Source organism: Pagrus pagrus (assembly GCF_965226575.1).
Source record: "Pagrus pagrus genome assembly, chromosome: 5".
NCBI classification, from domain to species: Eukaryota; Metazoa; Chordata; class Actinopteri; order Spariformes; family Sparidae; genus Pagrus; species Pagrus pagrus.
In genome coordinates this window covers 24,662,164-24,677,575 of record NC_140189.1, presented here as the reverse complement: position 1 = coordinate 24,677,575, position 15,412 = coordinate 24,662,164, and the positions used below count along the sequence as shown (strand labels likewise).

The window sequence follows — 15,412 nt, the reverse complement described above, 5'->3', positions numbered from 1 at the left end:
CCAGAATCCTCCCCGAGAGTTTGATAAGGTCGTTACTGTCCAATCAAATAGAGCTCTTGTACATGTGTCTATTGTCTGTACTTGTCACAATGGGTCGCTGAAATTGTGTTTCTCTGCATATTTAATGTGTGTAATTTCTTTGTAAGGAACTTGCACTGATATGTGAGACGAAAATGCCGATTCTGCATATCTGTCCAAGTTATTAACATCAATCACGCAGCGTGAAATGTATTCATATCTTTGTTTCTCTGTATGTATTAGCGTGTGCATGCAAGTATGCGCAAAAGTGCACATAAATAAGCCGGAAAAAGGGCTTTATTGTTGGATTAATTAGCATGCCTGTGTATGATTGTATTTGCATGTGTGCAAGAAAAACAAAGGGAAAGTGGAGCAGGAAATGAAAATCTATGAAACTGGGAAAAGAGAAAAGAGGGATGATAACGATGAACAATGTACCCCTGAGATCAGAGAAGCCTCGGGCACATTAAAAAGTCCCCATGATGTCTGAAGATATTCAATTGAAAAGTATTGTGATGTCTTAATTACTGTTGTTACATGTTTTTTTATTACAGAGTAGGTCTATAGAAAATGATAGTAGTAAATAGAAGATAAAAGTACTTTTTGTCCTGTTAACACATTTTCTCTTGTCCAATTCCCTCCACTTCGAACCACACAGAGCTTTCAAAAGTAGATTTATGGCTGTGGAAGCTTTTTTCTTTGTTTTCGTTCCCTTTTTCAAAATTCGGCTCCATCAAGTTCACATGAGAACTTACTTTTGGAAGAGCAGATTCATTTAAAAATGTCCGGCTTAAGTGAATGGTTATGTAATACAAGTTGTTGCTGACGATAGTTTTCATGATGGATTCATCTGCCAAAATTGTTTTCTCAATTGATTGATGTGTCTTTTAGTCTACTGCGGTCATTTAAACAGACATTTAAACATTCCCCAAACTGTGAAAAGCAGTAAATCCTCAAATTTGGCGGACTGGAACCAGAGAATTAGTGGCATTACTGTTTTAAAAATGACTTACATTTTGCAATTGTTGCCAAGTAATTCTCTGTTTATGGACCGAGTGATTTATAAAGTATCATTTCAGCTAAGTCCATATTCCACTGAGGGTTTGTGGCCAAATGTGTTCAGTTTTTGCCTCCTCGTCTTCCTCATCTTTGGGCGTATCTTGCATATTAATCTGTGTAAAGTAGGGGGAGTTTTGCATATTTTTATTTACATTTGTGTACATTATATCTATATGGATATATATGGGTGGATGTGTATGTTGCCATGTGGCAATCATTTCCCCTCGGTGTTCATTAGAACTTACTGGGCTAACGATCCCGCTGTGTTAATTAAGATCAAGGGGAGAAAAGAATAGGATGAGGAGGAAGAGGGAGTCAGAGAAGTGTGTGAAGAGATGGAGAGATGAAACAACAGAGGAGTAGAAAGTAGAAACACTGGAGGGTTGCAGATGTGGTGCTGTTGGGAGGCGGGTGATTTTGTGAATTAGGGAGAGCTGGAGAGATAAAGGCCCTGTAAAACGTCTCTTTATCCCTTGTGGCCTGCAAGGGGGGTTTATATATGATTGTAAACAAGCAGGATAAGCTCCAGGCCTGGCTTTAGTATGATACATGCAAACAATAGGTTCTGGACTAAAAGCAGGTTTTTACAATAACTAAATATTTATTTTTGTGTTCTTTGCAAAGCTACTGCACATGCTAAAACCCACATGTCCAGCTCGTGTGAGCGGTGCAGCGAAAGAGCAGAGTCGTTGGGTGTTTGGTGGGAGTGGGGCACAGGTGATTATAGCTTTGCCAATTGACAGATGGAATGAGGCAGGGATATACAGAGGAAACCGGTTCGATTGAAAGTTAGAGATGAAAGAAAGAGAGATCGAGCAGGCATGGGATGAAAAGACGGGAGTGATTTACATAATGAAAGGATGAAAATAAGAAGGATGGGGTGGAGGTGATGGGAGGATTAAACTACAGTATGTGGTATCAGATTGTGAGGGCGCAGCTCTGTACGTTGCAGAGGATCTAAGAATGCAATTACTTATTTAGGTCACACACACAAGAGATGACTGAAACAGGAAAGACACGTCATTTAGGTGCTGAATTAATTTGCTTGTTTGCACAGAATACTCTTTTGTGTGTAAATAACTTTCCTGGAGAGAGCTGCCTCCTCTAATCTCCAGAACAGCGCATGTATTAATTTCAATATTGATGAGGAGGATCACTCATAGTCTTGTTTTTTTCATATAATAGGGTATATTTTATGAGCAATACAATTATCAGAGTGGGCGAAAAGGGCAGAGACAGCAGGGTACCAGGAGGGAAGCTAATGAAAAATAAAACAAAAAAGAAAGATGTGCTGAATAAGTGATACAACCTGGGAAAGCTCAGAAGAAACCATGTGAAATGAAACATTTTCAAGGCTACCAAAGGCAAACAGTTTATTCCAGGAGAAGTTTCAGGGCTGTTTATTACGCTGTGGGAAAGAATGAGTTGGCATTGGTAAGTTATGCAATGCAGTAAGCTCATTATCTTGATCATGTTACCTGTAGATGATGCAGGCTGTCTTTTGGCAGGTGGGGCAGTTGTTAATGTCCTGACCAGTTCTGTATGAGCTGCGACTGCAGAAACAACAGATGCAAAGCATTCACACACACTCACAAAATGGTTTAATTGAAGGCACATCAGATGTGACAAATACCCATACTGTATGTTTTAGTTATCGCTCTTGGGACGGTTCATCCCAAAATCCTTACCTGAAGTGCTATTTATCCATCTAGATTGTTGTGGCGTGAGTTGCAGAAACTTGGACGTATCAGCTGTAGAGATGTCTGCTTTTCTCTCACATATAGATGGAGCTAGATGGCGCTCGGCTTGTGGTTCTCAAAGCACCAAAAAAAATACATTTGAAAAACTCATCAGCAATGTCTCCTTCCAGAAGTCATAACCAGGTAACCCATAGACATTGTGAGCAGTTTCACTAATTATTTTTTCTTTGTACCTAACCGGCAACAATATCACCACGCAGAAGGAGGTGTGCATCATGGACAAGAGGCTAACTAGCTAAACTGACTAAGCTAGCTAAAGTTAAAGCTCAGCCGAGGACGGCGCCATTAATGTTAAAAGTACTTCTGTGCAGTTATATGTAATTTGGTGGAAAGAAAATAGATCGTTCGTGAAACTGCTCACAACATAGTCTGTGGATTATCTTGAGTAACTGGGTCATCAGAAATTGCTGGGGAGTTTTTCAAAATCTACTTTTTGGGGGTTTTGAGCAACAAGAAAATAGTCAATAGTTAAGAAAAGACAGACATCTCTATGAACACACATCTCAGCATCTCCAAACTCACACAACTCACACAATAACAAAAGAGATTTCAGGCTGAACTGTCCCTTTAACATTGCAACTGTATATACATGCTGATATTCAACAGCAGAGGAAGAAATCGTATTTTGCAGTAGAAACAAGTCAAGCTTGTCTTGACAGAGTCTCTCTCTCTCGACTGCTGGAGTCACAACTGTTATCAACAGCGGGTCTGTGCTCTCTGGGGGTTGTCAAAAGGGCACAAATAAGCTTGTGTTATTAACTGCATGTGATGTACCCTAACAGGAGTGACAAGACTTCACCTGAATTGTCCTGGTGGGGTAAAACCTGCCTGTTTGGCTGTGCGGTCGGGTGAAGATAACCTCTAAAAAGTGTTTACAGTGACTGTCTTGGAGGCCACGCATTACATGATATTCATATTCCAAGCACATTGTTCAGTGACAAGTATCTTATTGTCTTTCATTCTAGGAACTAGCTGCGTTGAAATTTGGTGCGCATTACAAAAAAACTCCTGATTACACATGCAAAGTGTGTTATCAAGGTTGAACGAGACGACAGAGCTGCTGGAGAATAAAGTCAGATTAAAGAACAGATCCGACGAGCTCATGCTGACTGTCATGTAATTAAAACGCTTTATTTTGCCAAGATGTTTTGGCTGCCCCTTTACTGAACTGTCTAGATGAGGGAGTTGCTGATTTATGTTGATAAAATAGATGTTTTAATTACATGGAGAGAAACCGTGCGACTGGCATCAGTATTTCTCTCCAAGCAGGCTTTATCAAAGACAACAACAGCAAGAGCAGACGGGTATTTGCTTCGAGAGAGAGGAGAGAAAACGCAGAGCTGAGCACAGCAACAACCTTTTAGCTCAGCCGACACTTTTATCACAGCGGCCCACTTAGAGTACTTTCATTTCAGGCGCAGCATCGGATGCACGTCGGCTGTCTTACTCGCTGGTTCTCTTACTTTTCCTTTTCTTGCTATGTCTTTTTCTCTAAATTGCTCTCTCTCTCTCTCTCTGTCTACATCTCTCTATTCTGTCTGCCCCCTTTTTAACCTATTTGTAGCACTCTAAGAACGAGACATTAGCATCCTCACATATGTACTGAAGTATATAAATACATAATCTTATACTGTACAGTCACACTCAGGGCAGGACAGCATGTACACTGAGTTTAGGAGCCTTATTGTGCAGCTTAAATATTAATTGCATTTCTCAAAGGTAATCTGATAGGGATTAGTCTGGAGCTGGAGACATCTGTTAACCCCGAAACAGAAACTGGGGGATGGAGGGAGTAAAATCATGTAAAAAGGGAAGTTTAGGGCGGGTGGGAAAGATCCTTTTTGATTGTAGATAAGGCAAAAAGGTAAGAAATTGGTTGGGGAGGAGAAGCAGAACCATTGGGCATGAGAGATTAGGAGGGAAAGGTGGGAGAAAGGGGTTGAGAAGAGAAGAATTACTGACAGTAGAGGTGAAATGGTGAGGAGGAGGATGAGGAGGCAAAGAATGGCGAGCGATAGAGGGAGGGGGGAAACAAAACAGAGCGACGGCTAGCACATGACAGCAGGGGACAATGATTGACAGGTTGTCAGGGCAGGGAGAGGGGGAAGATCAGGAAATGCCGAGAGGGCAAAGGAGGGATTCACGGTTGTGAGTTGCAGGCATGGTTTATATGAGGAGGTGCAGAGAAAGGAAAAAATGGAGAGAGATAAAAGGTATTAATTAAGAATTGGGGAGAGATAGGTGCGAGGGCGTAAGTGCAGAAAGGGATGAATAGCTTGAAGCGGGTTAAGGAGCCTCGGAGAAAGGGGAGGGCGCTGATTAAAACGAAGTGAGTACGGAGAGCCGACTGGGATACCTTAAGAAGAGAGAAACAAAGGTAATGGAGCAGGAGAGGGAGATTTATGAATAAAAGAGTTAGCAGGAGAAGAAAGACGAACTGATGAGTTTAACTTGGTAGGCAGTACGACGTCTCTTAGGGATACTGTTACAGTGGGGAGAACATCCCCTATAAGGCATATAAGATTAAAGGACAGAGGAAGGATCTGCGATCCTTGACTGCAGGCTTGCAGGTATATCATATATCTCTACAGGATTCGAGCACACACACACGTGTGCACACACATAGACACACTTCAGTGACTCTCCACTGGCCTGCCTGACATTTAAAATCCATTACACGGACTTGAAAGCCTGTCGGTATATATTTTGCTATACAAACTCAAATATACTCCCTTCTTAATCTTGTGCACTCCCTTGACGGCTTGTTCTCTCCCCCTCTTTCTTCTCCTTATCGCTAACTCTCTCACTCTCTTACTTAAGCTTTCGCTAGAGCAGGTAATACCTCTACCTCACCTCTACTTCTTCTTGTTTTCTTCATCCCATATCTCTAATTTCTTCCCTGTCTTTATCTCTCTTTTTTCCTCTCTGTCTTGCTGTCTCATTGTACAGTTCATCCTCCTTTTTTCCCAGTTTCTCCCCTCTCTCACCCTTCGCTGAGGGCCTTGCTCTTCTCCAGGTCTTGAATGACGTTCAGAAGCACCTTGATCTTCTCCTGATTGGACAACAGGTTCTCCTCCACACTCTGCAGCTGCCTCTCCAGCCCGCGGGGTGCGTTCCCCACTTGTCCTCCCAGCAATCCACCCGGAGCCCCGTTACATTGTGCTTTCATATGAGTCTTACAAGGCAGAGTGTGGTCATCGAATGATTTGCTCTTCTGTTTTGTGTAGTCCTTGAGTTTGATCCGCTGTGAAGATGCTTGTTTGGGAATATCCGTGGTGTCCTTGGTGTTTTTGGTTTGCGCTACATCTGTGGCCGGTTCGGAAGGAGTGAGCTTAGGGGAGTTTTTGGGTGGGAGGGGTGGCGTGTTGGTAGATTTTGAGTCGCTGTGGAGGGAAGAAACTGAAGGTTTAGAATTGACACGGACTGATGTGTGTTTGTGTTCATCAGCGTGCTTGATTTTAGCCAAGTCATGCATGTGTTTGTCAGTCGAATGTGGCTCTGCCGCTTCTGCAGACGGTGTGTGTGCTTGCTGTTTATGTGTGGCGGCTGTGGTCCTGTCTGTGCTGTTTTGCACGTGTGTGTCTGTTGTTTGTGTGGCCGAGTCTTTGTATTGAGTGAAGTCCGCAGAATGTGGCCTCGACTGCAGTTTTGAATCTTTCGCTTTGTTCTGAGCTTGTGATGTGTGGTTGGAATGTGAGCTGTGTGTTTTTGGTATCGTGTGTGACAGCTGTGGTATCTGAGTAGTCTTTACTGATGGGTTTGCTGTGTAAGACACAGAGTCCAGAGCACACTCCTTCCTCGACTGGCTGGGAGCAGCAGAAGTTTTCCGTGGCGGATTAGGTAAAGTCTGGCTCGCTGTTATTTGATTGACGGCCTTCCTTCGACATGCGCCCGTGCACGGCGTAATCTGTGATCGTCTCCTCCCACAAGTCGCGCAAAGACGAGGCGGGGAAGTCGCCATTACTCGACAAGGCCACGGCGGGGTGGCGTGCACGGTTGTACAAACACTCCCTGTCTTTAGTACGGAGCGGTGGCCCTCCATGCGTAGAGACTGCACCCTCCTCCTCTCGTGGGTCGTCTCTTTACCTTCTGTGGCCTCGGTGCAAACCCCTCCCACCACATCAGAGGCTACCACGCTGCCATTTGTATACCGAGCTGTCCTTTTAGCTCTTGTGTCTTTAGGGTTTGTCTGTATTGTTTTAATCTGGCAGTAAACTCCACTGCCTGACCCCTGAGAGCCCATGTCGTCCTGTGTCAGGCTGTTGATCTCGTTCTGAGATGTCTCCTTGGACACTGGCAGACTGTTGCTGTCACTTCTGATAACTCCAGCTGTCTCCGCTGCGGTTGTTTTGTCTGTGGCCATGGCTAGTGGACGATGTGTATTGGTTGGCTGGCTGCCGTGCCGTTTGATGGAGGGGAGAGTCCGCAGCCCGGGAGAAGTCTGCACCCCGACGCTGCACAGTGGGCCCCATCGCCCTCCTGCCAGGGGAACCCCCAGCGCAGGCACCGGATTGGTTGGGTCAGCCACCCTTCTGCCCATACTCCTTTGCAGGTTGGCTCAGCCCCCCGAGGAGCTGAACGGGATGGAGGCAAGCGGTGACATCAGCCAACGTCAGCGTAATTATATCCAATAGGAAGTGGGAATAGTTCCAGCTTTTGTATACCCGGTGAATTTGTCTGTTTGCGAGGCGGAGTGAAGGAGTTTTTTATGCGGAAGTTGAAGACAGGAATTCAATATCCAATAAAGCTTAACACTCTCAATGTCCTCCCATTAATGACCTCCTCACTACTTTGGCTACTTCTGATTGGACATTACTTTCACAGCCAGTCTCTAACCAGCAGCTCGCAGACGATGAGTTGGATGGATTCTCTGGGCGTTGCAGGTTTGTTCTGGAGAGAGAGAGAAAAAGAGAGAGAGGCAATGAATGAGAGAAACATCAGTAGAAAGGAGGGACAACCGGGAATAAATGGTTAGATTGGCAAGAAGACACAGACATTAGGCACGTAAAGCACCATATAAAAGCTTTGACCTCGGCTGAACGCACACACTAACCAGATCGATAGAACTCTATCAACCCTTTATTAGACCAGCAGGTGGGTCGGCGTTATAGAGGCAAAACTCCATATCTCATCAAGCTGTTTTTCAGCAAAGGAACAGCAAAGCCTCAACATATCTTAAGGGTAATCGTGTATGCCTCGAGAAAGTTGCAAGTTGAAAGTTGCACCCTCAGCCCAGGATCTCGGTCAATAAATTTAGGACTACAGATGTCGCTGCAGGCTTTTATTACGCGCTGACACAGTGTGACACATTTCAAATGATGTTATGTTTGCCTCCCACAGCAGTATGTAAACTCATGATGCATCATGCCTTGACATCGCTCATAGAAGCAGTTTGGGAATCTGTCTAATGAGTTCGGCATGATGTCAGTCTCTATAACATGGTTTCTGCCCACTCACCTTTTTTCCAGTGGGATGAATGGGCATCTTTTACTTTTTATTGATTAAAAAAAATGATATTAATGTGTAGCTAAGTAATGCTCAAGCCTTATCTGGTTTTGTATTGATATGCTTGCTCAAAATGGTTTGGGAAGGGAACAAAATTATCCTTTTGATCTTAATCACTTCAAATCACTTGAGAATCGACTCAGAATGCTTTAATGTTGCAATACGACTCTGTGAGTTGCTGATAAAATTGGAGCTGGATAATATTACATTCGATTTTTCCGTAGGAAGAAATTGGGCCATTGCAGCAGCACATATTGGTACATCACAAAGAGAAAGACAAAGGAGAGTAAATGGAGGTCACAGGAGGTCGTTTAAACAAATGGATCCAATTTAGTAATTCAATTATACTATATGTGTTATACATCATACGTTATGATATAAGTGTAATATTTTTATATTTTAGATACATATATTTTTAGAGTGCTGTGGTTTTTTATCCTATGAGTTGCTGTGTGTCATTTTATAGTCTCTGCACAATATACAATAAAAGTGTGAATCTTCACTCGCCTCAAGATTCGATTACGATTCACCTGTCAACAATTCGAATGCACGGTCCTGATGCATCTAAATGTATGGCGTTCCCAATATTCTATATTTCTGTACAAGGCTGCTTTTTCATCATTTAATATTCCCTTTATATTTAGAAAGTCCTTTTAAAATCAGACTGTAACAGAAAACACAACATCCAATACTATTTTTTTCTATTTCTATTTTAGGTTATCTTTAGTTTGCTAATATTTAATGCTCTTTTATGTATTAACTGGGCCCAGTGTGTGACCCTGACCATAGGAACCCACTGGTTGTAATTGCTTTTTCTATTGTTTTCTATAAATTTTCGGAGCAATCTCCACAACAGCACAATAATTTCCTTCGGGATTAAAAAAGCTCTATCTTTTCTGATCTTGCCTACAAATCCATCTGCAGTGCTTTGCATGTGTGATTTAATCGACAAAATTGTTTTCACATAGCAGCTCTAAGACAGGGCACTTCCTTGAATGTGGCAAACATCCCCAACATGACTGCTGCACACACCTCTCGCAGAGTGGGACGGCAAAGATGACACCCCTTTTCAATTCATGGCTGATAAGCGAGACTCGCTGCGTTGTTTAAGGTTGCAGATGTTAGCTTCAAGTGAAAATGGCTAATGCGTTTAGTAATTGTTGTGAGGCAGATCTAACACACAGCATGCATCTTCTCTGCTTCATGCTTCCAAGCAACTTCATAACATCCAAAATGTGGCCAGATGTCCACCTGCTGATCTCTGCCTCCTACCGCAATGTCTCCTAAATAACGTTGGTGTTACCTTCACCCACAATTCAAAGCAGGAGAGCAACGTTGCAATGTCATTTTACATCTGTATTGTCAGGCCGAGGCGTCAAAATCAACAATCAACACAGGCTTCAAACTCCCGTTTCTGATCTGTCTCTGCATCGATGCATATCGTCAACGTCTGTGTCGCCGAACTCTTATAATAGAGACATTTCCACATCTCGACATTACAAGCATCAGTACGTTTTAGACATGTTGTAGATCTAAGTGAGACATTTCAGCACTTTTATTGTTACCATTTACATTTAAATTATACCCCAGTTCAACTGTGACTCCTCAGGCCAACTCTGGAAGTCAGTTTTCTGTTGATTCCTGAACATATTGGTGCCTTCCAACAGATGTCTGTTTAGACAAATGACAAAATCGGTCGCATTTGTTCAAGAAGTTAGGCTAGTCCAAGGCATCAGTCAGCAGAATGAAATCTGAAACCAGCTGGCACACACACACACACACACACATAGAGAGAGTAAAAAACTCTATTTAATGCCAGCTGGTCTATCATCGCAGCACAGATCCTTGTGGTCAAGGTTGGAAAGGTGCAATATTTTCAAAATAAATTAAATATGTCCTTGTTCTCCTCGTAGTTTATGAACGCATCAGACAAAAAAGTTGTCAAGAAGAAGCTTGTCAGACAAACATCAAAATAATGATCAAGGTTCACCAGTAGTTCTAGAAATCTGCCTGTTTTCAGCTGCAGCCCTGTGGCAGTTAATACGTTCATACAAGCAGACAGGTACTAACGTATACCAACTGTGATGAGCCTGTCCGCTGCACTTACAGTTCATAGTCATGCACTTATTCACTCATACAGATGCTCGTTGTGACCTATATCGACTCATTTTGAAGCCTAACGTCGCACGCTGTTTTGCCACCATGAGCAGAATTTTAAAAATTGGCATTTTAGCCTCTTTTATTCCCTTTTCCCTGACAGCAAGTGTTATTAATATTGTCAGACTCTTTGGAATCTCAGGTTTCATTTAAGATCATTAAATATTAAAACAGAGTGGATGCAGTTTATTATGCTGGTGGGCCTGCCTATGGGCCCAGCTAAGGATTGAGAACGATTTAAATTTAGACTGTTTTCAGCCGGTGTCCCTGTTCTACGAAACTTTCCGACATGTTTGCTGGGACAACTGTCACTTTCACAACAGAGCTTTGCAGTTAGTGCTTATGACAAACCTCCTGGTGTGTAATTGTGCTCGCGAGTTACACTGACAGAAGAGGAGCTTTGAAATGTAAGGTCTTAACGTAAGGCTCTGTAGATCAAAGGATTTCAACCTCGGTGACATACCGCTGTTATTTATATGAATATCTTGACAGTGCGTTTGGCTCAAGGACTGTTACATTGCCTGGCAGCTAGCAGGAGGTCACACATAATTGACAGCACAGACTGTTTATGATGGGTTACCATGGTAACTGCGACAGAGATTGTCCTGGAGTGGGAGACACAGGTCTTGACCTATGGTTCACTTATCGCTCTAGCTTGAAGTATTTTTTCTCTGTGGTGTGTGAATACGGTGTCTTTGCTCTGTGTGTGTGTGTGTGTGTGTGAGTGGTTGAAATCTATTTGCAAAGCAGGCTGCAGCCACCAGGTGCCCGAGAATGGACTGAGATGTGTTGTTTGCGAAAATAAATTGCAGATGATGATGATACGAGGGAAACACACAGAGAGAAAGAGAGAGACGGTGTTTGTGTGTGCAACGGAGATAGCGCGGACCGCATTCGTGCGTGCATTCATACCGCCGCGTGTGTTTGAAGGTGTGTGTGTTTGCGTGTGCATATGTGTTGTCGAGCCGTCTGCCTCGGGATTCAGTCAAGTCAATTGAAGATAATTTCACCGCAGCTCATTTCCAAGCGTTTGTCTTTCCACCAGCAGCCACGCCAGACACCAGAGCACCTGCTGCAACAAACTTTCTCTCTCGCTGTCTCTTCCTGCTGCCTCCTTCTATCTGCATGTGTGTGCGAGAGAGAGAGTGTGTGTGGTTATGCGTGTGCCCACGTTTCAAGTCTCACATCTCACCCCTGACCTGCTGCTTGTCAGGGAGAAAGTGACACCATATCCCCGGAAATCAGCTTCACATGCCTGACTCCCTCCATCTTTCTACCTGTCTCTCTCCAAGTCTTATTGGATAGGGCTCTCCCGCTGTCCCCCCTCGTCTTTCATCATTACCCGTGTTTGTTGTCACACTTTTCCACTCACCACCCCCTTTTCCATCTCTGTCATGCTGTCTTTGATTTTGCCGTGTGTTTCTCCCTCCCTTCCCTCTGTCTCTATATTTAATCTCAGTCTCGCGCCCACATCGCACCTCTGGCTGTGCAAAATGATCAGGGAGGGGAAAGGGGAGGCAACGTTGTCGACCGGGGGATGAAGGGGGAGGCGGAGAAAAAAGGGGAACAGGGGAGATGGCGGCACATGGGGAGGTGCATAGAGGTGGTGGAGGGATAAGGGGGAGAGAACAGATGAAGGAGAAGGATCTTACATGCAAGATAAAAGTGCTGCGTGAGTGTGTGTGTGTGTCTGAGGATGAGATGTAAAGGCCCATTTTCCGGAGTTGAGATCTCCAAAAGTGTCTCGTAGAGTTTGTTAAATTATAAAGAGAGTAGCACAGAGGAGAGAGAGATGCATGACATTAAAAGAGAGGAAGAAGGAGGTTCAGGAAGCGGCACACACTGCTTGGCGGTAATCAATACGCACTGCAAGTGTGTTTGAGCATCTGTCACCACACTCACAAACAAACCCCCCCACACACACACAGCCATTAAACACTACAGGGAGTTTCTTGACAGGGTGCAGCTTTTTATGAAATCTGTTTATACATGCAATGAGTTTAATTTACCAGTTGGTGGGTTTGGGCGGCTCGAGAATTGTCTACAACGCAGGCAGCCTCAGCGAGGCCGTAAGTGTGTGTGTGTGTGTCAATGTGTGTGTGAATTAGTGCACACCCACGCCTTTGCAGTGGTAACAGAGCCCTAAATGCTCCAGCGAATCGAGTCCCCTGTCGTTTCAAGGTGAGCCTTATTTTTCAGCCACCGATTGACGGGCCCTGCATGTTTGTGTGTGTGTGTGTGTGTGTGTGTGAGTGTGTGTGTTTAAGGGAGATGGACTCACTTTACTGCTCTGTAATCACATTGCCTCTCTCGGTCACCATCTCTACACAAATGCAGCACTTTATTGGCCCTTTGAGACAGGGCACACACTGCATTTTGGGTAACGTAGTCGGTCCGTCCCCACCTGCTGCCTGGCCTCAAAGAAGAAAACTTTTCTTTTCAGCATTTTATCTTCATATATTGGCGAACTTCTATGATTTATGACCACTATTTCTCTCATTATACACGCTCTTGAAACTGTACATTTCAATCTAGTGCATAATTCAGTCAGAGACACTTTATGTCTAAGAATTTACCGCTGTTTATTACAACAATTGGCAGGAAAAGGCTCCGCTCCTGAAGGCACTCCCCAGATCAATCTGAATAAGTATGCAAGCAGTTCTTTCAGTGTTGCACAGTAAAAATACATATTTCATATTTCCATGAATATTAATCACGGCACAGAATCAGACATAATTTCCAGACAGCTTGCACAGACATTTGTCAATGAATAATTGTAGGAGGAAGTTGAAGTGATGTCAGCGCAAGTAGCCACGGTGATCTACTAAGAAAGACAGCGTGCTGTTAGATTAGTAAGACCTCCTCTCTGACTTGTTTTAATGTGATTGATTGAAAAAGACCGGCTGATATAGCAGACAAGCTGTCAGACAGGTCAGTCGGACTGATCAGCTCATTACAAGTACAATTTCACCTGAATGACCATGATACTAAAAAAGATATACAGCAGAATTACTGAGAATCCTTCCTCAGCTCTCAGCTTGCGATTTACCAGTAATGTGAAATGAACATACAAGTGTGTGCACTGAGGAAAGGGACTAGTTGTCAGTATTTGTAGCAGGAGCAGATAGTATTAGCATTTGCTTCCATTTCTGCTTAAATCAACACTGTATGTCAGCAGGTGTCCAATATTTGCAAGCTGCATTGCAGATATACAGTTTATCATTTTTGGTTTTGTTTACGTATAATTGGTCACTGGTTTCATATTCTTAAATATCCTGGTAGACTATAACATTTATCTTCCCTCTGTCTGCACCTCAGACAAAGGGAAAGACTCCAGTAATGATTGTCAAAACAACACGAAACCTGCTCGGCTCTCTGCAGCCTGTTGTGCATTTTAATTGGGTGCAACTGTATTTTTCAGGGACACTGCACTTTAATCAGCATTTCAACTCGAGAGCCAAAAGCCACAAAGGCTAATGTTCATATCGCAAAACCCAAGCGTCGCAGCCAACCCAGCATAATCCAAGTGTGGCTCTCATTGAAGCATTGTTTGGGGCCTGTTGTGTGCGTCGCACTGATAGTAAGGGACTCGAGTGTCTCTTCTAGGCACTGAGTGTGAACTATGGAAATTGTTGCCTGAGAACCTAATGCAGGTTTCCCACACACGCACTGAAATTGCCATCAGATTAGAGAGATAGGTGATAGATAAAAAAATGCCTTTGCTCAACAGCAGCGGTTTGCAAGCTGTTTAAGATCATTGCACCCATTTAAAGAATTGAAAAGAATTCGAAGATTGCTCCAAAAACATAAGGGACATTTAATACTAGAGTAGCTAACAACTGCTGCTGTTTTCCAGCTACTGTTAGCCAATTAGCTCATGGCTCAGTTAGCCGTGGAGCCAGTGGCCCTACAGTTTGTCTAAACCAAGACCTCGGATCACAGGGGGAGTCGCCATGGCCGACATGGCCCAGCTCAACTGGATTTGGCAGCCTGGCGTGAACACAACTGGACACCGAACTGGGACTGAACACGGGCTCCAAATTTGAATTTCAATTGAGTGTGTTTAATGATGAGTTAACGAGACAGTTAAGCTCGTCTTGGCTCGGTATAGGAGAGAAACTTGATTTCTTGTGGTGTACGGTTGTATTTTTTCTGTGTGGTAAGGAAAAAAGAAGTAAGAGTACTTCATGTCCTGACATTTTCTGAGTTTATTTATTACATTAACAGCTGGGATGCATCTGCCAGCCTAAACTACAGGGGCTGTCAGACTCGCCTCTTGCTGGTACAAAGTGAAGTTACAAGACAGGACAGGTTGGGGGCTAGCATGCATGTTAATTTCTGTGGGCATCCCTGCAACTCATAGACATCTTTGACGTGACATCATCACCGTTTCTTCACACTCTGTTGATACATTCTGGCCATATCTTACAAATTGCTCCTTTAAAGGGAAATGTTTTGTCATTTCACGCCGAGTCACCCAACCCCCAATATAATATGAATGTATTTAAAGAGGCTTTTTCAGGTTTAACAGTTTTAGATTCAATATTATCAAATCATATTGGCTCATTCTCAATCAGTCAGAACTAATGCAAACAGGGGCTCTGCAGATTTACAGAAGATTTCACTGAAACAGTGAATACAATTAAATATGCTATTATTTTAGATGTAGTTCTTAAAAAAAAAAAAGCTGACATTTAAAGTGGACAAGGAAAAAACTAACAAAATAAATAAAGGTTGCAGCCTTTTTATGGGACATGTCAGCCTGCTGTAGATGTTTGTAGACAGAGCACAAACCACAGGTCTGACTCCACTAGTAAGTCATTTCTTCTCTTGTTTTTATCCACACCAGAGGCCTGTACTACGTAGCAAGTTCAACATAGCCAGAATATCTTTCTGTTATCTGTCTTCACTAA

General features: G+C 43.3%; 2 protein-coding genes across 3 annotated transcripts in view; one reads left to right on the top strand and one right to left on the bottom strand.

Annotated features, from left to right (window-relative positions):
* dock2 (dedicator of cytokinesis 2) overlaps nucleotides 1-15,412 on the top strand; it is a 105,949-nt gene that overhangs the window by 54,778 nt on the left and 35,759 nt on the right. The window lies entirely within an intron of this gene.
* The window catches only part of insyn2b (inhibitory synaptic factor family member 2B), a 46,052-nt gene that overhangs the window by 25,986 nt on the left and 4,654 nt on the right, over nucleotides 1-15,412 (bottom strand). For both annotated transcript variants that reach the window (XM_084353533.1, XM_084353532.1), the window contains exons 2-3: nucleotides 5,825-7,727; nucleotides 2,556-2,630 (exon numbers count right to left, since the gene is read on the bottom strand). In XM_084353533.1, the coding sequence (XP_084209659.1) occupies nucleotides 2,556-2,630; nucleotides 5,825-7,377 (1,628 nt within the window). In that variant the 5' untranslated portion in view covers nucleotides 7,378-7,727. The remainder of the gene's footprint in view (nucleotides 1-2,555; nucleotides 2,631-5,824; nucleotides 7,728-15,412) is intronic.